Genomic DNA, 26239 nt, shown 5'->3' on the forward strand with positions numbered 1-26239 from the left:
CTCCTCCCACCAGCCCACATGGAGACATGAGTAGTTGGGGGAGAAGCAAGCCCCCATGGCAACACCTCTAAGCTGCTGGTATACCTTGTTGTTAAACATAAAAAAGTTATGTTGCAGACACCACTCAATGAGGAACATGATAAGTTCATTGTGTTTGTAACAGTAGATAGGTCTCTTAGCCAAGACTTGTTGGCATTTGTGTAGTCCATCATGATGGCGTATGATGGTGTATAGCGAAGTTATGTCTAGAGAGATCAGGACACAGTTCGGGGACCAAGGAACATTTTTGATTTTGAGAAGAAAGTCACTGGTGTCTCTTAAGTATGTTGGTAGGTTAATGACATGCTCTTGAAGAAAATAGTCAACATATTTGGAAATATTTTCGCAAAGGCTTTTCCATTCTGAGATGATAGGTCTCGCTTGCACCAGTGATGTTCCTTTGTCTACCTTCGGAAGAAAATAAGGTATAGGGAGAGCAGGAAATTCGTTGTTCAGGAAATTGAACTCATCTTTACTGAGAGAGCCTTGTGTCCTGTAATTATTGAGGCTTTTCTTTACTTCTTTCCCACTTGCAACGACTTCCTTCATGGTGGCAGGCCTGTAGCACGTAGCATCATTCAGATGTCTGTTGGCTTCCTCCATATACATCTTTTTAGGCCACAAGACGATGTTTCCGCCCTTATCCGATTTGTTGATAATGATATAAGATCTTTCTTTAAATTTTTCATAAGATCCATGTAATGTTTGTGTTTGAAGTTGTTTTTACGTTTGAAGCAGGTTTTAAGCATATGCAAATTTTAGACCTCCTCAATGATAACATCATTGTATATGTCGATGGCATCTCTGGGCATGGTGGGCGTGAATGTGGATGGTGGCCGGAACGGACTTGTGATTTGGTTGTGGTGTCAATACCAGCGTTGTGAAGCAGCTGTTGTGTTGCGGCCTTGTCAGTAGGAGACTCAAGTTCAGTCATGGTGCATATGGTTGCAATGTCTGATAACGCAAGAGTGCCATAAGTGTAGGCCATGTCGTCCGTGTTGGTAGTAGGAGGTTTATTGACATGTTTCTGTTTGAAGAATGTAATAAGTTTAAGTTTTCGAATGAAATTGAAAATGTAAATTCTGGTGGTCGTGTATTCAAAACTACTTTCTGGACAGTAGGTCAAGCCTAAGGAGAGGAGTTGTATCTCAGCGTTGGTAAGTTGTATTTATATATGTATATAAATATATACAACCTGTTGGCGGTCGCCAATAGGTAGTTATAGTTAGGACCAAGTTTCCATAGGAAAAGCATTTCTTGACTGTGCGTTGGTGATTCTTGTTGTGCATGCAGTTTTGGAGCAAACCATCAAGCAGCGGCTGAGAAAAAGGCATGGCTCAACAAAAAGTCAGCTTCCCGTGGGATTTTGATCACAACTACAGCCCGAACCGCTGTACGGAATTACACCAAATTTGGCGTAAAGGTAGCCCTTTGTCCAGAAAGAGGTTTTTTTATTATTTGGTGTAAATCTATAAAGTAGTTTTTGAGTTACTGAAATGAAATATAAATTGGGGTATCAAGGGCAGCGAGTCCTCCCGATCTCATGCTGAGATCTGATTGACTGCCAACACTTTAACCAGGAAGAGTTTGCAGCCATCTTGGGACTCGACTTCAGCTGAGTCCCAGAAAAAAACCTTTAAAAAAAGAAAAGGGGCAGGGTAGAAATACTCAGCACTGGCCCCCATACCATAAAAACACGACAAAGCCGCAATTTGTTTTTAAAAAAGCAAGCGCTGGTGGGCCAGGTCCTGGGGGCATTTTTTTTTAATGGGGGTCGCACTGGGCCCCCTTCCTGATGCTTATTGAGCTTTGGAGACCACCACCTCCCCGAGGCTTTAATGGTTCAAAATTAGCGGGGTGGGCGGGCCCCCTTCCATGGGCTCTCTAAGCCCCAGGGACCATAGCCTCCCCGGGGCTAATGAAACATTGATGGGGGGGCTGGGTGAACCTCCCCGAACACCGGGGACGATTACCTCCCTGGGCCAAGAAAGCCTAATGGGGAGGACCCCGGACCCCTCCAGGCCCCAGGGACCTCGACCTCCCCAGGACCAAATATTTATAAAAAAGAAATGGAAGAGAGGCCAAATAGAACTCTGGAGACCCTCACCTCCCTGGACTAGCCCTGAAAAGTAAAGGAGAGGAGCAACACTCCCCCCTCCTGGAGCCATACATGGCCCTGGGGACCATCAACCCCCAGGACAGGCTCCTGCTATGTCCTGGGTTGCCCAACCCCGAGGACAAAGCTGTTTGCTTTTGCTTGGTGGCTGCAGTCACAGCTCCCTTCAAGCCAAATTAAGCACTCCAGTTCCAGCGTGCAGGAGCTGTCAAAGTGCTCTCGTCCGCTGGAATGGGAGGTTTCATCCTTTCCATTCTCGCAGACAGGGAAAGAGATTATACAATTGTTCTCGCACACAGGGAGCTGGATGTGTAGCAATGCCGGATCCCGCAGGAGGCAGGGAGATGGCTGGGACCACAGGGACCTTGAGACTAACTATAACGTCCGTGTAACTTTTGTTTTTTGCTGTAAAAATATATATATTCACTATTTGAAAGAAATTATTTTTCGCCCTCACGGGGTCCCTCTGGAAACCCCTGACCAAGGGTAGGGGCTTAGGGTATTCGTACCCTGCCTCCTTTTCTTTTTTTCTGCATTTTTATTTGGGACTGAGCAGAAGCCAAGTCCTAAGATGGCTGCCAACTCTTCCGGGTTGAAGTATTGGCAGCCAATCAGAGCTCCGCAGATCTCTGGACGAGCTTGTCATTATTTGCAAAGGTTTGTGGTAGTAGATTTACACATTTGGATTTCCTTTAATATCTTGACAACTACTGAACGGATTAATACCAAATAACTGAAAGCGTGATCTGAGGACCAAAAGCCACCTTTCTCCCACATTTGGTGTAATTCCATCAAGCGGTTCGGGCTACAGGCGTGTCTAAAGACTCTATGGGAATTAACATAGTAAATGCACTTTTTATTACCCCACTTTTTTTCTCGGCTCCCGCTTGATGGATTGCCCCGAAACTTTCCATGCTAGAATTACAGACACACTTTTTGGGGAAAATTTAGTGAAGATTCGTCAACTGGCACCAAAAATATAGCAAGTCAAAAAACACTTTTCCGATGGTAACATGGGGGCATATTTACAAGGCCCTAGTGCCGCTGATGCGTCACTTTTTTGACGCACCAGTGGCGCAGTGTTGTGCCCCATATTTACAAGGCCACGTAAAGCTACTCTGCATGGCTTTTCGTGGCCTTGTCAATGCGCCCCTTTTTCACACAGCAAATTGCATGAAAGGGGTGTGCCATGGGTGTTGCTGTGGATGTTCCCACGCAACACCCATGGATTTTGACACATCTCCAGATTTACAACATTTCATAAACCGGGAATGCATCAGAATCCTACGAGGCATAAGGAGGCACAACGAGGAGAAATACATTTATTTCTCCTTGTTTTTTCCTCTTTCTATTCGTGCTGCATTTTGCATCACACATAGATAGAGGTAAACACCTCTCGTGGTTGTTTTTGTACAGGAAGGTTTCCCTTCCTGCACAAAAACAACCATCCACGCAACACAGGTACCCTTGCATCATGGTGCAAGAGTGCCTGTATTGGTGCATGGCAGCCAATTGTGCACCAGTGCAGGGGAGAGCTCAGGGATAGGTCATATTGACGTAATATGACGCAACCTTGTGCTTGGAAAGTAATGCAGCACGGAGCAGCCAAATGGCTTGCGGCATTGCACTGTGTTACTTTCTTATAAATAAGGCCCAAGTTCCTAACTATAACTACCTGCTGGCAACTGCCAGTAGGTAATATATATATAGCTGCCTCGAAGTGCTGTGATCTTCCAGGGTATCGGCGGATGATACTGATCATACATTAGAAGCGCTGGACGCAGCGCCTTGCACCCCTGACGATTTGGAGCCTGCAGGCATATGCAGCTCTTATGGAATATTTTTTTTTTACTTAATGCTGATATGTATAAAAAAAAAATCCATAAAAAAAATGTGAATTCTAAAAAAAATGTGAATTCAAATGTATGCCATTTTCCTATGGGTTAATAATTTACAGCTAAACTGAAGACTAAAAACATTGCCAACAAGTGACCAGATTCACTCGATACGTTATTAGATATAAGAAAATATCAATTATATGATTAGTTAAAGTCAATAAATTTACAAAAACCATATTGATATTTCATATGATTATGTGGAAAACACATTTAAGTAATAGTAACTTAGTCCCATCGAAAGGGGCGTTAGTCTTTTTTCTCGGTACACTGAAATGGCTTTAGCTTTGTATGGGTAGATTTCAGTGGTTACTCAAATAGGTCTTCTAAATTTGGATGAAATAATGTTTCACTGGAGCGTGCTACAGCTATGTAAATCCATTCGCTCTTAGATTAATGTTTTTGAATTACAGGCTGCCTGCAAAAGCATATGATTCCTTGATTGTCTTCTCTGCATCTTCTTACACACAAATGCGCTTCTCACAGAGACTGCATATTTCTACTGCCACGATGTCACATGCATTGTACTCATTAACACTTTTGAACTAAAGTGAAAGTGTTCCTACAAGCAGAAAGTTCACATGAGAGGAGCTCATTTTATATAAAAGAATAAAGAACAATATTCATGTAAACATTTGACATTGAAATAATTTTTCTTTAAAGTATTTGTAAGTGGGTTCATTGTACAGCAAGTCACCTCAAGATTTAATTTCCCACCATGATTACATCACGTAATTTTACCACGTTTGACCAAAAAAATCATCAAAAAAGGAGAAAAAGATGGTGGGAGCGTTTCTGGGATGGTCGGAGTTTGAGGTGTTTGGGCCTAGTCAGGTGGGCAACCAGTTCATTTGCAGAACCACTATCTTGTAACGTTGAGTATGAGCCGAGCCATTACTCTCACAGACTGAGCCATGTTGGTCAATGGAATTATGGCTGTTGTTGGTGTTGGAGTCTCTTAAGAGTTAATTTCTGATATGGGTGACATCAGTGTAAGAGATGATGTAGAGTCTGAATGACGAGTGCCAGAGGAGTCATGTACAAGTTTCAGAGAGTGGGGCTGAGTGATGTGATTTCTGGCACTCTGCAGATGAGCACCTTGGGTTCTGAGGAAATAGAGGGAGTTTGAACTGTTGCATACTTCCAAGTGTGACGGTGGCTATCCTCTTCCGAGATGGTTCTCAGTGCCTATTGTTGTGGAGATGACTGTGTGAGTGCTAGGAAACTAAAGGATTCCCTTGACAAATTTAAATCAAGGGGGGGCAAGTAATGGCTAGAGCAAATGCAGACACCCTTGCGACATGGTCCAATGGTCTCAGCAATGGTGCTGAGCAGCAAATGTTTCATCAGTGTAGGCAGAAATCAGAAATGCACCACAATATGTAAAATGTCGCCCGTTCCTGTACCCACTCTTTCAGTCAGGGCAGGCCAGCAAGCTGCCTAGCTGCATTACATTGTATGTAATGACATAAATAGGGCCCCTCGTTAATACTGAGGGTGCGTGAACAATGTACAGGTTTTGCCATGTCAAGGTCAATCATAGTGTAACATGGCCTTATTAATTGTAGAAACATATGATGAGCATATCCCTGTGTAATAGAAATTGTTGTTAAAAACTATCTGAATGTAACAATAATACCTTATGTCAAATTCAATCATGGCTTATTCACAAGATATTGCTATCTCTTTCCAGAGGGACCAACAACACCTCCTGTAGATGATCCTGTCTATGATCGGCAACCTGTTGGTAATACCATTCTGCCCCCATGGATGAAGACACCTTCCAATAATTCCTAGACACTTTTGAAACTTCTCCAGTCTTGGAATGAGAAGATGATGTTGCAGGGTTTCCAGATGAACCGACATTCCCTGGACATGGCATGTTCCTTCTCAGCTGAGTACTCAGAGGACACCCAAGTTGTCTTTCAATGGTGAGTGGCAGGAGTCCAGCAGTGAATGGCTGATGAGGTGCAGTCGGGGATGTAGACCACACTAGAAGGAGTCCATAGGTGTCTCAGCCCTAACAAGGGTTTGACAAAGGTGATCACAGACACCAAATCTTTGCTCCATGGTACTGATGAGTCCCTAGCTGACATTGCTGGTTCACCAGTGAAGTTGTCAGACAGCTGGGAACCATGCATAATACCATGTAGTACCTGGAGTGCAAGTTTGACTCCTTCATGACATCACTGAGTGCCCTCAATTGCAACGTTGTTGCTTTGTTGGCAAACCAGCAGGCCCATGCCACAGGTTACGATGCTGCCTTACTGGCACTTACAACTGCTGTTGGGAACAAGGGAGGGCCATCTTCTGACTCTGATCAATGTGTGCCTCAGCTGCCTCCCATTCAAACACCACCAATTGCAGAGGAGGCTGAACACACATCAGAGGAGAAAGATGTGAAGTTCCCCAGTATGACAACATAATCACATAATGTGAATACCTCACTTCTCACACTAAAGAGACTCAACAGTACATACATCTGCATGATTGTATTAATACTAGCCAGATACTCATGTCCATATTTCTCATGGATTTGCATTTTACTTGTGCCATACAAGGATGCACAAGGCCAACCCAATACCTTGGATGACAGTAACCAAGTAATGCAAGGGCATCTTGTCTGGGCCCTGTGTTAAATGATAAATGTTGAATAATGCAACAGCTGGATAAGTAGGCAAAATGTGCATATCTGTCCCTGAGAGCTCATATATGTGTTGAGTGTGAGTGCAACCACACATTACATCTATTGTACATTGTACATACAATTGTGCATAAGTGGCAAACCAGAGAACCAGAAACAAAGCAGCACCTCCCCAGGGGAAGAGACAATGTGGAGATATATGAACCTTAAACTTTGCAATTAGTTGACCTAAGTGAGCTGCATGATGTGCCACATTCAGCAAGCAGTCAATGCGAATGATGATGGACATTCTCCAGGCAGGCGTGACTTCCTGCACAATTAGTAACCAGACAACAACACTGACTCCCTTGTACAATGGTGCAAAGGTGTGTGGGGGAGTGCAATGCTCCCAGCACTCCCAAGGAGCATCAATCTGTAGAGAAATTTCAATCCAAGCTCCACTATCACTTTCACACAGGGTGATACAGCAGGAGACTACCTGTGTTGTGCAGTGTGTAATATCAAATACTGAGTCCCATTTACAGTTTCTAAAGTATGGAAATGGGTCCATATATGACTCAAATGTGAGGAAGACTAACAGTTGTCCATAGGCCTCTCACAAAGCTACATATCCCTTCAAAGTCCTCCGGTCAATTGGTACATCATGTGTCCAACTCACCTAACACAATGTTACCAACTCTTGCAAATTAAATGCTAATCAACTAGAGAACATAGACTTTTTTAATGTATAAAAACTATTAACTATTAAAACTACCTACACCTACCTAGCCTACCCTAACTAACTTTAGCACTAGCCTATACTAGGCACTAGGCAAACAAAATTTGTCTTGTGATGGTAAAGGACAGGAATGCACCGCAAAGTTTAAAGATGATGCATTCATGCCCTTTCACTTTGAGTCAGCACAGCAAGGTAACTTTCTGTTGGGCTGTGCGTAAAATGTGTCACTTGGTACATACATACTACCCTTGCCACACAGACAAACCTCATTCCATGTGCAGTATGGATGGTGATATGTGATGTGAATTTAACCAGCGGGCAGTTTGACTGACTTAGTGTGCAGTGTTAGCATCAGCTGAATGGTCAAAAACAGCAATACATCCTGTATCCAGTCACATTGACATGTAAATACATTCATCAGGGTGTGTTCTTGATAAATAGTGCACATCAATTGTGTAAAAGTATGCTTGCTATTACTTGGCCACATGAGTGCTTGCTCCATATAACACAAGACTGAATGTATGGCAGGTGTGCTGCTTAGTGTGGCCTTTTGATACTTCTGCCACTTGGTGTCACTCTCTGTTGACTTGTGTGTCACAAGGCATACACACACCACAGATACACTTTGGGGCACATTTAACAAGAACTCAGGCAGCACTGGTCAGCTAGTCATCATGTTGTATGGACCATTTCTGCCTTTTCCCAGTGCTGGAGCACAAAGTACTGCCTAGCGGTAACACCGGCACCCTTGCAACATGGTGAAAGGGTGCCTGAATTGTACGGTGGTTTGTTTTTGTAAAGAAAGGAGTACCTTCCTGATCAAATTAACTGCATGAGCATTTTCCTCTTTCTACTTGTGCTGCAGAATGCAGTACACATCAGGGGCACTGTGCGGGTTTTGACCCACGCAACAGAGGCATTGTGAAGGATCTACACCTGAAGCATGGCTTCTGCTAAAGCAAACATCTTAGGCCAAATTTCATTGTTCTAGGACTGGGGTGGCACGACTTGGCAGGGCAGACTGGCTGGGCAGATTGACAGATGGCAGAGTCCAGGGGCCATATTTATGGCAAAGTGACACAGTGCAGCACCACAAGTTAAATTGCGGCACTGCGCTACATCACAGGGAAAGTGCAGGTATGCACCGTATTTAAATGAATACTGTGCCTTCCTACCTTTGTCACTGTGCTGGTGCCATTTTGGCAGCCTAGCGCCAACACAGAGGCCTACATTGAAAGGAGGATTGTTTTTGTGTAGGAAGGGGCACCATTCTATACAAAACAATTGCTTTGAGACATTTTCCTCTTTCTATGTGTGCTGCAGAATGCAACGCACATGGAAAGAGGAAGTAGTGAGGAGGAATAAAGATATTTCTCCTTGTTATGGGTCAGCTGGGGAGGCGTGGGTCTTTTAGCACATTCTCATGTCGACCACTTCTGGTAAATTTTAAAATGCACCAAAATCCACAGTTGTTGCGTGGGCCCACCTATGCAACACTCGTGGACCGCTTCTCAGGGGCAGAGTAACGCATTGCAGTGGTTTTGCCTGCGTTGTTTTACTCCAGATTTATGAGCCGATTCAAGGTCACACAAGGTGGCCTTGTGTGGCTTTATAAATTACGCTTGTGTCAATGCAACAGGGCTCATAAATATGCCCACTGGTGCTGAAACAGGGTGGTTGAAAATCTGTAATGTCCATGAGACTTAATGACAGGAGGCCAGGCAGACTGCCTTGAAGTCTCTCTGGTTTCATAGGATGCATGTGCAGTTCTTATCACTCAACCAGGGGAACACCAGGCAGCAGGGCAGCACAGCAAAGCAGGAGTCAAGAGCTGATTGCTCCCACACCTGATGTCACCCACAGTCATTTGTGCATTTAGAGGTTGATTCTGGGCCCTCTGACCCACTCTTTTAGGCTCCCTATTCAGCCCAATCTCTCTATTCTTCTTCCTTGTAGAGTATCACTGATTCAACACACACTAGAGGTAGCATAGACAAATGCTGGATCTCCCATGCTCCAGTGTATGTCCCATCAGCTTAAAGCTTTGTTGGACTTTCAAACTCCGTCTGGTGGCATTTCTCTAATCCTCATGTTATCCCCAGGCAGCCAGGATCAAAACCAAGGTCCTACATGTTATGTAGCAGTGCAGCACTTCAACACTCAGTTTACAGACACAGCACATTCAATGGCCAGTACTGTCATCCGCATGTATCATGCTAACAGCAGCATATTGACATTTAGCATGCACACTCAGCCTGCGCACACTATTCTGTATTACAATCCCTTTATATTATACTAGAGTGTCACTTGGAACACACGCTGCCAGCACACACACATTGACCATTTGAACACTGTTCCACAATTCAACCAATGTGTTGTGTATGTCTTGCACAGGCACATGCCTTCGGCACATGATTTTATTACACACAAACTTCCAGGTCAACCTGAGGTTGGGACGTTGTGAGTGAAGCACACTGCAACATGACTTTAGAAGAGTTGACTGTGTGAGTAGGCCTCACTGCAGTGACCCAGGTTTGAATTGTCATGTTCACTACTAATGATCACTGCACAGTATGCTACAACCATATGTTTGATCTGTTTCACTTATGGCAAAGGCAGTAGCTTACATCAACTATGAGGGTAGGTCTTTGGGTGGCTCTCCTGGTTCAACCAGTCTGAAATCCATTACACAGGCCTCTGTCAGGGTGCACACACACATATTCTATGTTACCTTATGAGAACCTACCAGCATCAATGACCAAACAACAATACAGTTGGGTGCTAAGGCCAGGAGTACACAAATCTCACCATAAGAGGTAAATTCCCTACCCAAAAACACCATTGCACCATAGTTAATGAAAATGTATATGTTCACAGCCATTTTTGGTTGCTTTTTTGACCTACACACTTCGCACATTACTCATTCCTGTCTCCCTGACATGATGTGATGGTTGGAAACATTTCCTTTGTCTTACTATTCTGAAAAATGCAACACATTGCTACTTCAGCTATTTATTCTGTTTTGTTACGCGCCTTTGAGTCTACTTGCATTGCTCTGCAAAGCATGGTAAATGTGTATTCTATCAAGTGTGGAGGGCTAATTTAATCTTAACATCAATCAGTCCTGGAAAAGTGTTACATGTCTGCTGTTTTGTGGATCCCCACACATGCATGAATGCATTATTTACAAATAACATTTTAATATCTAACATGAGTTTAAACCTTTAGCCATGACAACGGTCTCCCATTATCTGTGATGGTATCTGCTGCGACATTTCCTCCAGCAAAGTGCTGCCATTCTGCATGCTATTCCATTTGTGAAACACACTACAATTAGGAGATTGCATCAGGGACTCCGTTTTTGGGAGATTAGTGATCCATCATACACTAAGTGCCACATGAAACACACTTTTATTTAGCTGCTCACAGCAAGATAGCTTAAGAGAAGGAGGACAGGAATGACCGATATCTATCTAGATATGTGGCAATCCTGCCCTGTCCCTTTCATGCACTGCACCGTATCACATTGGTTTGTTGCGTTGATTTGTTCTTAGTTGGAAATATGGTCCAATTTTTATCAACAGCTCAGAACTCATGATTCATACATGTTGCGACCTACATCTAGCTGAGAGGATGTGAGTGACTAGATATGTACGTTGACATTCACACAAACACAACACACTATATGAGTTACAAAAATCATATTTATTGGATGACAACCTGACATATTTGTTGTCAGTATTTCCATCATTTGCTATTCATTATGCAAAAAATTGGCAACTATTTGGTCCTGTCTCTGCTGACCTGCCATTGCGTGCTCTATATCTGTATTATTGTCTGCATCCTCTTCAAGTTCCTGTTGATTTTATGGCTCATAGTCCCACAGCAGATACTAGTGAAAATTGCACGGGAAAGGATGATTTTGCACACCATAGGAGGCAAGGACAAGACCCTTCTGCCTGACATGTCCAGGTAGCGGAACCAGGACTTTAGGACCCCAAACATTCTCTCGATTACATTCCTTGTCTTTGTGAAAGAAGAGTTAAGTCTTTTTTCAGCCTCCGTCTGCAGATTGTTGAATGGAGTCATGAGCCATGGCTGATACTCATATCCTTGGTCATCTGAGAAATGGAAAATACCAACAGTCAATGATTTTGTACTTTGTTACTTAGACATAACTGACCATGTGTGTTATGTTTACGGGCAAACTCATAAACATTTCTTTCACTTTTAACAGATAGGTGTTAGGTACTGTTAACCATTGCTTTACACATGTATGTTCAACTTCTATGTGTCATTGAACATATTGTCCATGTTGTGAAACATGGGACACATCTATAATCTGACTTTCATGTTTAAACAGTAGATTACTGTGATAAGTACTTTTTAATGTTCTTAAAAGCTCTATTTTATTCACACGTAATATGTCTTCAAAGTAACAAATGTATAATCATTATCTGTTGCATACATTCAGACCTGTGTAGGTTGTGACAGTGCCAACATGGTTGACACTCACACATACATTTGTCCATTTTTCCCTATGATGTCCTTGCTTGCCTACATGACATTAGCACAGCCTTTGATTTGTTTACCATGGTAAATTTGCTTAGTACATGTAAGCAATTTCTAACATGTGACATGGATATTTACTTTGTTTTTTTCCAAACATAATCTAATGCTTTTTGTTTGCAAAGTTGCCATGCTGAACTTAGGTGGGCACATCGGTACAGCAATGTAGGGCGTTTTGATATGGGACAACATGATCTAAATATAGGTAACTTTATACTACAGACCTGTAAACAACACTTTCAGTTTTAGATGTATGCATATGACTTTGCCTTGTAGGTGATTATGTACTTATATGCCTTGATTCTGACATCATTGATGTAGCACATGTGGGATCAGTTTAGGATTCTGAGTACACTGTGATACCTTACCTTGGTTGCATTCTCTCTTACGTTGTTACCTAGTGTTTGACATATTTCACAGCATATTCGTTGACTGTCCCACTTTTAAATTGATGGTCTGTTATGTAGACAATGTAGGTAGCTTGAGCCACTAAATTGTTAATCTTGATGAAGTATGCGAATGTGGGTTATTATCTATGTGCATGTTTGGACCTAGAAAGTTTGAATGTCTGAAAAATAGGTGTATTTTAATCTTTTGGTATCACATATGTACCTAGAGTTGACATTTACTCATTATTCATGCTGCACTTACAGTACATGACGTAAAAGTAATTTACAACTTCTTCTTCCATTTTTGATCCAGATACTTTGGTCAGCCTACAGATTTGCTGCCATGAATGACACATTTACTTAGGAACACGTGATTTGATCAACGCCAGTTATATTTTGGGAACTTTAACTGATAATCCAAACTTGATAAACCATTACACATACACACATCTCAAACATAGCTAGTATGTATCCCTTCTACTCATATTGAATTTAATTGTGAAACACATGATTTGTATGTTGATTTGTTCAACATTACAGAAAATGCTGTTCTATCCACTCACACAGTCTGAGATGACACAATACTTGTCACTACAGAATTTTTCCTACTTCCATTGCAGGATTAGTGAGGGAATGACACAATAGGACATCATTTTGTACATGTTGGAGTAAGTTATTCCCAGGATGTGCACGACACGAGATCCATACACAAACACAAAGATGGCTATTATGTTATACAGTACAACTTGTTAGTTAGTTTAATGTATATTTTTGTTTTCCTTACCAATAGGTAGGTCATTCCCATATGTGCCATTCTGAAACTGTTCATTGATGGTACTGTGGCAGAAGCTGTACGCGTCATGTGCAGTGGCGGCTCCTCCTCAATGGCGGAGGAGCATTGCCCCCTCTGCTGAGAGCCAGGCAACTGAGGGAGACAGGAATGATAAAATGATAATAAAACCATTTTATTATCATTTTATTTTTCTTTCCTCTAAAGGCAGCCAAGTCTGGGCGGGCCATCACAAGAGATGGGGAGGAGTAGTGCACACTGTAAGAGCACATGCCGGTTTAGCCGGTTGTTTAAGGCCGGCCAAACTCTCATACATACTTTGATCTCTCTCCACCCAAGCTGTGTTGTAGAGCCAGGTGGAGTAGAAGCATAGGCCCCAAGGACCTGAGCAAGCGTTAAACAATCCCACTCAGGCCAATCATGGCAAAGCTCTCATGCTGTATTACCAGTGTGAGAGCAGCATCTTATTTGGCATCTAGGAGCCTGTGCAGTGTGTAGGTGCCAGAGCAAAAGAACCCTGAAACAGCAGCCAGCAGTGGAAGGTAAGTGCTTTTTTTTCTATTATTTATCCCCTACCCCATAAATATGCCCCTCTGTGCCAGGGCTCTCATTAGGATGCCACTGCAGCTTGCACCACACATTGCCCTTGCCATGCTGCCATTGATAGGAACAGCACAGCTACTAACCATAACAATCCTACAAGTGTGACAAGTCAGACTATTTCAGGCCTCCAAGCTACAAGAATGGCTTGGGCGGTGGGTAATAGTAATTTTAAACGTCTATAGAATTAATAGCTAACTGTTGTTGTGGTAATCTCTAAATTAGCCAGATAGTGGCACCTTGTGGCAGACTGTCACAAGCACAGATGTTGACAATTAAGTTCCGGTGCTGAGCACCAGAAACCATTGGCTCAAATTTAGCACGGTGTGTATGCCTCACGATTTGTGGTAGAAATACAAAATGACCAGTTACAAATGGCAAGAGTGAATCTCGGTAAGGGTCTTTTGGGGAAAATTTACATTACATGTATGTCTCTAGGAAAAGCAAAGGAAAAACTTTGTTAGATTGAAAAAAATGTTAAAATCACTCGATGCAATTAGAAGCCAATATCAAGTCCCAGTGTGTCACTGGAATCACTGGTATTTTTATCATACTTTTCCAAAATCCCAACTGACTGGATCTAGTGTAAACAATTAGTAACTAGCCAACTCAAATTGCCCCCAAAGTAGTCAGCAGATTTGTTTTGTGCTGTGAGCTCTCTCTTGCATGTAGACTAGGAGTGGGTGGAATTGGGGGAGTTTCACTCTGTGGAAATCCACAGAACTCCACTAAACTTCCATGGATTACACAGAATTAACTACACAATTGTGAGTGGCTGCACGTTTTCTTTCCAGATCACTGCCAAGCCTTCAAATGAGCATGGTTGCAGAAGAGCAGAGCGCTGCAGGCCACTGCCTCACACCATGGGCAGGCAGGTGGTAGCCCGCTGCTACCGGATTCTGCTGGGGGGGACACTTCTGTAAACTGTAAACATACACAAGCAGCGGCAAACACAGGGCGAAATCTGCCCCTCAATGCCTCAGCTAGCACCAGATCTGTTCTCCTGAGCACCACCATCCAAAGATACAACTCAGCAGTAGCAACAGACCTTCTTCATGGTGCCCCCCAAGCTGTACACCGTGAAGCCCGTGTTGCTGGTGCTGCTGCTGTGGGCTGGTACTGGCGTACGTAGGACAGAGGTAAAAACCCACCACTGCCACCAGAAAATTAACTGATCAGCTGTCAAGCACTACTCAGTGTCACTACAAGACCGAAACAGGACTTTCCTAGCAAAACAACGACAATGGCGTTAACAAAAACAAGGCAACTGACAAAAACTATGCAATAGCAGATTGAAGGCAAAAAGAAATTGCAGAAATACATTTCTCTCAGCTTGCCACAGAAGTTAAATAGATGTGTTAGCCGGTCCTACAGCATGGATGTTTGAATTGGCATAGCGCATACCACTCTGAAAGGGTCTTATTAGTCAGGGTCTTAGGAGGCATGGGCAGGTAACTGACATAAGTCACTCTTAGCAGCTGCTCTATGACACAGAAGTGATTAACATGCCAAAGCTGTAAAGTCTATGAAGAGTGAGTCTTTCTGGAGCACCTGCCTGTTATTCAGCGCCACCATTCATGGTGCGATGAGTCCCACTCTCCTTCACAGCCCCGGTGACTGCACACTCCCAATCACCTCTCTTGCGGCTTCTCACCGGCTACTGGGTAACTTTGGATGTCAGGAGGCAACGAAAAAGGGGGCAGCAAGAGCTGGCGCACCCTCAGTGGCATCAGTTCTGTAAGGCACCGCTGAAGCTGATCTAGGGCCAACTCAGTGTCTTGTCACACTTACTATACTTCAAAGAGGCTTCAGATTGGCATCAATCGGGTTCACTCTGATCACAGGGATACGCTAGCTCCCTCAGTCCACTGTACACCCATACCTGAAAGGGACAAGCAAAGGTACCAAGTGAAGGGCCAGTGAGCCTCAAACTGACAGAGCATGGGGATGTGAAGCAGACACATCCTGTACCAAGTGGTTATGCGTTCTTTAGCGCACGACAGCAATGCAGAACTTACAGGCATCTCCCAGGCCATCTCAGGCTTTTTTTAAAGCTGCTCATTTGCGCCTATTCGTGGCTGCATGCTGCAGGCCGGGAGAGGCTCTCTGGGGACTTGCAACTTCTGCAGCTTTTAGTTTAATTAATACTAGACGTTGCAGCCTCCAAACAAACACCCCTGAGCAGGTGGAGGAGGTGAAATGTAATGAAGTTTAGGAATGATTGATTAATGAAGCTCTTTGCTTATGCTGTTTGATTTCTTAGGCAGAGCGGAGTTGTGGAATTTATTAGTATTTACACATTTGTTAGACCCAGCTTCCTGGGCACCAGGTAACTCAGGGGTTGCTGTGCTCCAATCGCATCAACTGGAGTGTTCCCCACTGGTGTCCTGGAGCCTCAATACTAGTGGACCCAAAACTGGATAATCAAGTACACCTCTCCAGCACTTGACTCTTTCGGTAGCGAGATAAACCAATCCTAGGCTTACTGAAGGAGGTGAGATGGGTTTAGACATTCAGAATACAGTGCAAATCAATGTCCAGTCAGTCCTTTACTTTGTAAAAAGAAAAGTACTTTAATACACACACAAGGGAAATATACTACACATAAAACTAGGATAAACAGTCAAAACCAGATGTCTCCACAACCCTAAGAGCCAGAGTTCTGACCCCAAATCGTATTATAGAGCCTAGACACTAAGCACTACAAAAGCACAATTAGCATGTAGGCACACAATTAGCACTGCATATTACAGATAGGGGTGGGTGAAGAATTCTGCTCTACCTACAGAGTTCGCAGAGTTTTGCCCACTCCGCGCAGAGTGCGAAGTTCCGCAAAACTCCACAAAGTGAGTCGGAGCTGAGTTTTTTCTTTCAAGTGAGAAAAATCGCACACTAGACTTCCTCCCAGCGTGATTTCTCAACGGGGGTAGTTACGGCAGATCACGACTGCTCACATTGACAAATCTGCCGCTCGTGTTGAGGGAGCTATCATTCAAGCAAAATATCTACTCAACGCATAGTGCAGTTTGTGGTGATTTTACAGAGCAGTACAAACTCCCCGCACTAAAAATCAGTGCAAGCAGTGTGACTTACCACGCTCCGCCGCTCACAGAACTCCATGGAGTCCACTATCCACTGACCAGCTGTAGTGCCAGTACAACCTGATGCCCCCAGATGTCACAAAAAGAACGATGGAGGCCTGTACACCAGAACACTCTTCACCAACTGCAATTTGTAACTGGAAGTACCAAACATATTCCCACAGCGCAGGGGAGGAGTCTGGGCCAAGTGATCTCACCTTCAAGGACTGGAATTAAGCTTCCCTCTGTTGATGTGCTGCAAACTTCCTTATCTTGAGCAGCTGTCTGCAATTTCCTTGTGGTTCTCTGACTGATGCCCTTGCTCCTCATCAAGCTGGTAAATTCCTTTGCAGCATAACCCATCAGTCACAGAGAAAACTTTCTGAAGTGCAGCCCTTATCAAGGGTTTTGCAGATGCGGTGAGCAAACTTCTTATCATGCCTTTACACCACGGGCCGTGGCTGGCTTCCTTGGATGGATCACGTGTGGGTTGCCTTGATACAACCGTAGGCCAACCTTGAACATAAACTGACCGCTAAGGCCAGACTTGTATTACCTCTGATTAATAGGCTTATCCAATCAGAGGGTCTGCTACTTTTGAATCCTGGTTGCCCCTCCAATCATGAGGCACAGCTATGGCATGTTCACTGCTTGTGCAAGGTATGCAAAGGATGACTTACTGTCTTCTCTTGTACCAGCCCGGGCTATTCCAAAGAGAGGAATTTTTAATTAACTCCAGACCAGGAGGCCATGAACATTAAACTTACAAACAAAAATAGAAAAATATTTCTATTTTAAATATTAATGGGAATTTTTCTATGAAACAGGATTTAAAAATGTAATTTAAACTAAACAGGTAGGTATTTAGAATATATTAAATTAAAATACCTTAATTTTTTTAGAATCTTAAATTAAGGAAAACAATCCAACCTAAGGAATATATATATATATATATATATATATATATATATATATATATATATATATATATATATATATATATATATATATATATATATATATATATATATATATATATATTTTATTATGTATTAAAGCATATTAAAAGTTATGTAAAGAATTAACCAAAAGTAAATTAATGTTACATTAAATTATAAAATTAAAGAGACTAATAATATTTTTAAATAAAATAATAAATATGTTTCATTTATGGATTATGTAATATTTGATTAAATGCATTTATAAGTTTTCAATAGTTTAAATAATATGATTTAATTTATTTTAAGATTTGTTCCTATGAGGTTTTTCTTTAAGTCCCTACCTCCATTATTTTCTATGGAATGGTTTTACAGAACCAGTGGTTGGTCATGTGTGGGGCTGGACTTACTCCAATTTTGAGCTGGAGTACATTTACTAATGTTTTGGGATTTTTTTGGGCTGCAGAAACTATGTAAGTGCTGCTTGTCGTTAGCAATGGCGTAACTATTCTGTGTAAACGTACAGTTTCCTCCCTAAGCCCATCCCATCACTTCGTGAACTTCTTCCTATTCCCTTTACCCCTCCCCTTTAGTCATAAATATTCCCCATTTTCCAGCCACTCTCTTTTGTCATCGTACATAAAAGATATGAAAGACGGAGGCATAGCCCTTCGCACTTAGGTATGTGAATAGTATTTTGTAATACATTAGTAGTATTGCTGTAGTACTACTAAACATACTACAAAATGCAATAGGCCCGGTGTTTGGCAGCAAGAGCAAGGACCAGACACAATTCTGAAAAATGCCAGATTAGCACCAATCTACAGAACCTGTGTGCATGGCATTGTGGTATTCAAAGCAATCATAATTCTGAACTCAGATGCTGGTGTATATCCTGTAGAGGCTGGAAGGAATTTGGTGAGTGAAATGGTCTTTACAACCACAAAGAGGAAGCCAATGGTATTTTGCTGAATAAAACCTGTCATGGTTTTTAGATATGGTACGGCTTGGCTATGTGTACTCAGAACTAGGGGGGTGTGAAATCCTATTTTGTTTAAACTCGTTTATGAAAATTATGGACAGTTCACAAAATGTAATGAAAATTGAACGCAAGGATATACATCACATTCAAGCGTCATGCAAAATACCATCAAGAAAGGCTCAGGAGGGGAATGCCTTAGTTCGAGATTTTCTGCCCAAGCCAGTCTTTAAAGGCAAATAATATGGGAAAGATTGCATCTGTAAAATTTCCAAAAATTCACATAATGTGAAATTCAAGACTTTTGGGGCAGATTTACTAACTTGTGGCACAATGCAGACCAGCAACCAAAGGTGCTATACGGTGTAGCATCAAAGGGAGAGAGAAAAGCAGCGCCATATCTACTAAGGTATAGCTATTTTTTCTCTCCCTCTGCGCTGGTGCACTTCCGGCTGTTTTGTGTCAACGCACACATCCTTGCACTTTAGTGCAAGGACGTGTGCCTTCTGTCAAGCATAGATTTTGTTCTAGAAGGGAACGTTTCCAGTACAAAACTATGCTTTAATAATTTCCCAGCTTTGTGTGTGTGCTGTACAGTGCTACACATTCAAATTAAAAAAATTGTGGAGAGTTTTAAATTGTACTCCTCTGTACACTTGACTCGAGGTGGCATATGTTTTTGGCTGAAATCCCTGTCAACCACTGTTAGTAGATAGGGATTTGCATCAAAACCCATGGATGGTTGCATGGGAACACCTACGTATACCTGTATTGGAATGCCCCTTGATGCAAAGTAGCACAATGAGTGCATAGAGCTACTTTGCATCATTTTAGGCAACTTTACAATTCGAATCAGGATTTTCATTGGAAAGTAGAATCCAACACAACCTTTTCTGCTGGTTTTAAAACGCTTTTGTGATACAAACCTTTGGTATAGTGTTAGTAAATCTGGACCTTTGTATGTAAAAATGTCATCAACCCTTCCCTAAGAATTGGAATTTGTCATCTTAGAATGTTTCTGTAGATGGCCCAACGTCTCTATAATGTAGTATCACCATTGAAGTTAGTTCTTTTTGTTCAGTTCTAGCATAGGCCAGTAGGCCCAATGTAAATAAAAACTGAAAACCAAGAAGCAAAGCGATGAGAGTGGAAGAGCAGGGAGAGTGGCAGTGATGTGGAACTAGCAACACTGTACTTCAGAATGAGTTTTCATCTATTAAGTCAAGTAAAGAAGATACTTTATTTGTTTGTTTTTATTTATTCCGTTAGTTATTGCACTCTCATATAACTTGGTCCAAGGGAATTAGCGCACATTGCTTGAGCACTAAATTACATTACACATTTTTAATGCACAGAGGGGTTAAGTGAATTGCCCAAAATCACAGGCTGTTGAGCGAATGCAAGAATACGAGCCTGGTTCCCCATTTCCAGAGTCAACAAGTCTGACCACATCTCCCCCTAGTATTCTTTTCCTTACTCCATCATTTTAGACTCAACCTTATTGGAGCGATTGGCTGATATAGTATTCCAGCCATCGTAGCAAGATCACTAAGAGGATTCTAACACTGCGAGGTCACTCCATGTTCAATATATTACACTAGAAGTCTAACCTTCTATCGGGGTGACTTCACTCCGACTTGGCCAAACTTCATACAGGATAATATCACAATGGGGTAACCCAGTATCCCTCAGAACCTGGGCAGATTATCAAAATGATACAAACGGTTCTGTCGGGTAAACAATATTACTTCTAGAAAAAACCTTCATTTGTTTGCTTATACGAACACACATAGAGACCATAAATAGTTTTCAAAACGGCTTTATGAATTGCATCATTCATAGATAACTATTTACAATGGCTGTCGAAAATTAAATGTGAAGCATATTTGTGACAAAGTGACATATAGTGCTCAGTGCTGTGGTGAAAAGTGCGTAATATATACAGTGTGACTTATGGAGGTATTTATAATTTACAGAGGCCAGTTAAGCGAATATTTGAAACAGTCTGCAGATGGATTGAATGAGTCTTTTATGCAGAGTATTTCCAACTGATCCTTGAACAAATGTCGACGTTTCAACCCAAGGTAGCGTTATTCGCTAGTCAATACGGGTCTTCATCAGGACAGGGAGTGACAGCCAAAAGGAGGCCCAATGTAACTTGTGGGGCGGTGTGCAAAGATAGGCAAACAGGAGCAGTTGTATCCTGTACGGCCTGGCTAGGAATTTGGTAGGTGGATAAATTCTTTCTCGCGGAGGCCGACAGACTCCGCGAGAGACAGGACGCTTGCCTGCGCGCTAACGAGTATGAAGTAATTGCTCCTTGCCGGGCCGATTTTGAAGTGATTCGTTCCTCCTGAGGATAAAACTTTGTCTATCCTCGCACACTTGCCGCCCTGGACTAATCCCTTATGCGGGTGTACTCATCTATCAAACCCCTTGATATGGCACGGTTTCGATTTGATTTGAACCGTTTTTGAGAAAGAATTTATCCACCTACCAAATTCCTAGCCAGGCCGTACAGGATACAACTGCTCCTGTTTGCCTATCTTTGCACACCGCCCCACAAGTTACATTGGGCCTCCTTTTGGCTGTCACTCCCTGTCCTGATGAAGACCCGTATTGACTAGCGAATAACGCTACCTTGGGTTGAAACGTCGACATTTGTTCAAGGATCAGTTGGAAATACTCTGCATAAAAGACTCATTCAATCCATCTGCAGACTGTTTCAAATATTCGCTTAACTGGCCTCTGTAAATTATAAATACCTCCATAAGTCACACTGTATATATTACGCACTTTTCACCACAGCACTGAGCACTATATGTCACTTTGTCACAAATATGCTTCACATTTAATTTTCGACAGCCATTGTAAATAGTTATCTATGAATGATGCAATTCATAAAGCCGTTTTGAAAACTATTTATGGTCTCTATGTGTGTTCGTATAAGCAAACAAATGAAGGTTTTTTCTAGAAGTAATATTGTTTACCCGACAGAACCGTTTGTATCATTTTGAAACTTCATACAGGAGCAGGAGTTTGAGACCCTCAAAGCAAACAAAGGTGGATTCCTTTATCTCCTTCAGGGCCTTGTTCGAGCGTCATCAGTTATCTTATCCTTCGTCATAGCACGCGTGAGGCTGTTGGGAAGACTTATCAGGGAAGGTTATATTGTTTGGACTATAGGCCAAACTGGAGCTCTTCGTTGAAGTAAAACATCAGGATTTAGGTAGGGCCTGGGTCGGACTGGAACACAAAAGAGGCCCAGGCACCAACATATATGTGGACCCCATTAGTGACTCAGCTAAAAAAAAGTGGGCCACATTGTGCAAATCAGGGCAGGTTTGAATTTGTAAAGATACGCTGTATAAGTGTTTTGCAAGGTAAGGGAATCTGCATTTATTTGTGCTTGCTTCGAGGAATGTTGATGGTCATATAAGGGAAATTAACATAAAAACAGTTCCATCAGAACATAAAACAGGCCTACAAATAGCAAGAAAACTAGCTCACACTCTGACCTCTCAAACACACCTTTCGGCACTGCCTGGTTGTCCAATAGGCCAGTCCATACTGGGTAGGGAATACCTGGCATCTTTTCATTGGACCTGCTGAAAAATGGTAAGTGGAAATTAAAAAGTTTTGACTCAATGGACATCATCAAATATCTCCTACAAAATGTAGGCCTGAAGAACCGTGATTTAAACCCAGCGGCGCAGGGGATACGCCCGAAGTCTTCGGGTTCACCTGTCTTAGAGTACAGAGACACGGGATTCTTCTGGTGACATCAAAGATCATATTTATTAGCTGCAGCCAGTAACAGAGATCCTAGAAGTACAACACGGTGTATGTTCTCAGGAGACTGCTCAAAAAAAAAGAGTGAAGCATCGCCTTTTATGCCAAAAACCACGTTCCTGGCGAGCATCAATTACTTACAAATTTGACCAATCAGAGGATGACATTTACAGAGGCATCACATAACGACAAACCCACTTCCAGTTATCCAACCCATCGCCAATGACAAGGCAAAAATCCAGCATTCTTGCTCGAAGAGGCTGGACGGGCCCGTCATAAAAGACCTTAACCCAAATCAATAATTAGGCCATAAGGCCATAAAAGGGAAGGAGCAGAAACAGATGAGATGCAGATAGAGGGGTGTGTGCATGTGCCATAGAGTCAATAATGTCCTGCTCTTTGATCTCTATCTGACCAGCTGCTTAGCAAGGACCTGGCTCAACAAGTTTAACCTCGGGCGACAGGGTCAGTTGACTCAGGTCAAACAGAAGTCAACACGAACTCAAGCTAAGGTGCATGCGTCTCTGGAGGCTTGCTTGGTCAGTCATCCAGTAGTCATTGGCCTATGTGAGGTCAACCACAAAATGGCGGTTATGCACAAAAATGAAACCCAGGGGTTCAGGCTAGATCATCCAATACACAGTCAAATCATCGGTGTAGCATGACGAAAACACTCATGCATACCGCACTTGTCATTTGCGGTTCGCTGACACCAAAATCATCACGATACGACAACCTTTATTGAACGGGTTCAGAATTCATGGAACCACAGACCCTCCTTTTGCCGTTACATAGGCAATAACCTAAACTCACGTCAATCTGAATCCAGATCTATGTTCATCAGATCATTGAGATGTTGCTGTAGCATCATCAAGGTACTTAGTAACTCTCTCTGGACAGGTCTCCCCGAACACGAGGTAGCAAAAAGGCCACACACAGCAGGGGCATACTGTATACAAAGATAGAACAGGAAAAGGATAGCTAATACCATCCCAATGACCATCAGAATCTTCCATCCCCAGGTGGATAACAACCCCCAGAACCATTCCATTAATGACCAATCTCCTTCGTCCACATGTACGGACTCGGAGATCTTATGTAGCGTGGAGATGGCTTGGAAAACCGTAGGAGCGTTGTCTGGAATGAAAACACAACAGCTCGACTGGATCAATTTACAGACTCCTCCTCTATCTGCAAGTATGACATCTAACGCAACTCTGTTCTGAAGAGTCATGAGGCGATCCGACTGGAGCTCAGCAGTCAAGTTACTAAGGGCGCCGGCAGTTTCGACTATGGTGGACTCAACCACTCTCGTCAATTGCCGTATGTTCCTGCTGTTAACCATAGGTCCCCAAAACGGCAGAAAGCCCTTCGAGAAATCTCCCAATTCTTGTCCTGCGGTATCTTCCTTACTGAAGACACCTCTAACAACTCTCATCTTGTGGTAATCTGCCGCAGCTGTAAATGTAGGAGGCAACAAGAATGAGACAAAACATGTGCCCGAGAAATCAGGGGGCAACCATGTATACGCTCTGTCATAGCAAATGATGTAGGTACCTTTAGCTGCTAGAAACGATGGGGAAGCCTGGGACGCAAAAACATATGTCTCAGTGCAAACACTCTTCCCTAGCTCAGCTCTAGGATTCTTGCCATTACCTTGCAGACAGTAATGACCCTGATGGGGTACTATCCAAATCGGAGAGGATCTCTTCGCTCGCTGGTTCCCACTCAGACTAACCCCATATCCTGTGACGTTCCATCCGATATACGCTAGCGTCTCATCTCGTGGGATAGCCTCATAAGAACTTATTCCTCTAATCATGTCGACTATTCCCTTGACCAGAGCACTATTCTTCGGATTATCCCTCACAGAACGTAGGGGGTTAACTTCACGGGCATAAATGAACATTGTTCTGTATGCCCACACAGAACCATTGTAGCTAAATGGCAGGACCAGGTAAGGAATACCTTTATCGGTAGTATGGGGCATAAGGCCACACACCCAACAATTAGTTGTGTTCACTACTAGCTGGTGTTGGTGCAGAAGCTGAACAAAGGAATTATTAGCGAATTCCATCCTCCTGATGGACTCATGTTCGGGCAGAGGGTGAAAAGAATGCGAAGAAACAGTAGGAGGAGGCATGGGTTGTGTAGTGGGCATGAATGTCACTTGAATAGAGAATGTCACATATCCAATTAAAAACATCATTAAACTAAACAGTATAAACAGACATAATATTAAAAAACCTTTTCTACTCATTATTATACACATTTTGCTCTTGAAGCTCATTCTTTTAGTAGGTCTCTCCATCCCGAAAAACTCCATCCTCTAATCGTGCTGCTCGCGGCGGATTGGTGTTCTGTGCAAAGGAATGCGCCTGTCGGTCCAGGAAACGCCCTTAGACCAACCAGAACCGTCGACCTAACGTCTTCGGCTTGCACTCCAAGGACTTGGCACCGCGACCCTACAGCTGAACCCGGATGGTGGTTCGAAAAACAAAAATCAAAAATAGTTTCTCGGAGGGGAGCTAACCTTAAAAAAAGCAAAGAAGGAACTTAATTTGTTATTTGTCCCGCAACTCTCGGTCGCAAATTATAACGCTCTTTGCCAGGCAATGTCTTTTCTCGGAAAAGTAACTCAGGTTCAAAAGTGTTCAAATGGTTCGATGGAGATACAGTTTCTTGAAGAAGATCGTCGCTCTCTGGCTCAATGTTTGTTCCGATCAAACGGGCATCGCTGAAAGGCTGAAAACGAGGCACAGTCTCAGTCTCAGAGTCAGGAAGTCCTTTTTGGACCCACCGGTCGTACGGCAGAGGCAAAGGGACCCTCTTACAATGTACGCCATGAATCCAGTTCTTTTTACCGTGTACTCGTACCGCGGAACGGGTAGATAACAACACCAGGTAAGGTCCTGTCCAGCTGGGCTGCTCGTTCTTGGTTCGCTGAAAATTCTTCACGAGCACCCACACACCAGGTTCAATGGCGTGTCCTGGATCTTCAGAAACCTGCGGCAAAGTATAATGAACCTGTTGATGCAGAACATGCAATTTAGCCGTGAATTCGTACAGGTAGTCAAGCAATACAGGGTGTTCTATTTCACTAAATGTTGTCGCCCGCGGCACTCCCCAAATATTTGCCAGGCGACCAAACACAGCCTCATAAGGACTCAGACCCATTCGCGAATGCACAGTCATTCTCGTGGACAGAAGGGCTAACGGCAAAGCATCAGGCCATTGTAGACCAGAGCTCGCTTGAATTTTGGCCAACTTTAATTTTAACGTGCCATTGTAGCACTCAACTAGACCAGCTGACTGGGGATGATTGGCAGCGTGGAACTTCTGCCGGATACCTAACCCATCACACACTCTCTTCATCACTTGACCCACAAATTCACTCCCATTGTCACTCCAGACCATTCTCGGCAACCCATACCTAGGGAAAAATTCCTTAATAAGGGCTTTAGCTGTGGACAAGGCAGTATTGTCCTTCAAAGGGTAGGCTTCCACCCATCTAGAAAAAGAGCAAACAACCACTAAGACATACTTCAGGTTGTTGCACCTCTCCATGTGGATGAAATCTAGCTGCAAAGCCTCAAACGGATACTTGGAAGGAGCAAAATGACCAGCTGGAGTTGGAGTTCCCTTACCAGGATTGTACATCAAACAAACCATACAGTTCTTGACCAAATT

At 42.9% G+C, this 26239-nt stretch overlaps 1 protein-coding gene across 1 annotated transcript; it reads right to left on the reverse strand.

Annotated features, from left to right (window-relative positions):
• Nucleotides 1–361: 361 nt before the first annotated feature.
• Nucleotides 362–24839, reverse strand: LOC146821433 (endogenous retrovirus group PABLB member 1 Env polyprotein-like). The gene is made up of 3 exons (XM_085609854.1): nt 23631–24839; nt 913–1066; nt 362–447 (listed from the first exon to the last, which is right to left on the reverse strand). The coding sequence occupies exons 1-3, from the start codon at nt 24837–24839 to the stop codon at nt 362–364; spliced, it is 1449 nt and encodes a 482-aa protein (XP_085465980.1).
• Nucleotides 24840–26239: the final 1400 nt, after the last annotated feature.

The sequence above is a fragment of the Triturus cristatus genome, chromosome 6 (assembly GCF_964204655.1).
Source record: "Triturus cristatus chromosome 6, aTriCri1.1, whole genome shotgun sequence".
Lineage (NCBI taxonomy): Eukaryota > Metazoa > Chordata > Amphibia > Caudata > Salamandridae > Triturus > Triturus cristatus.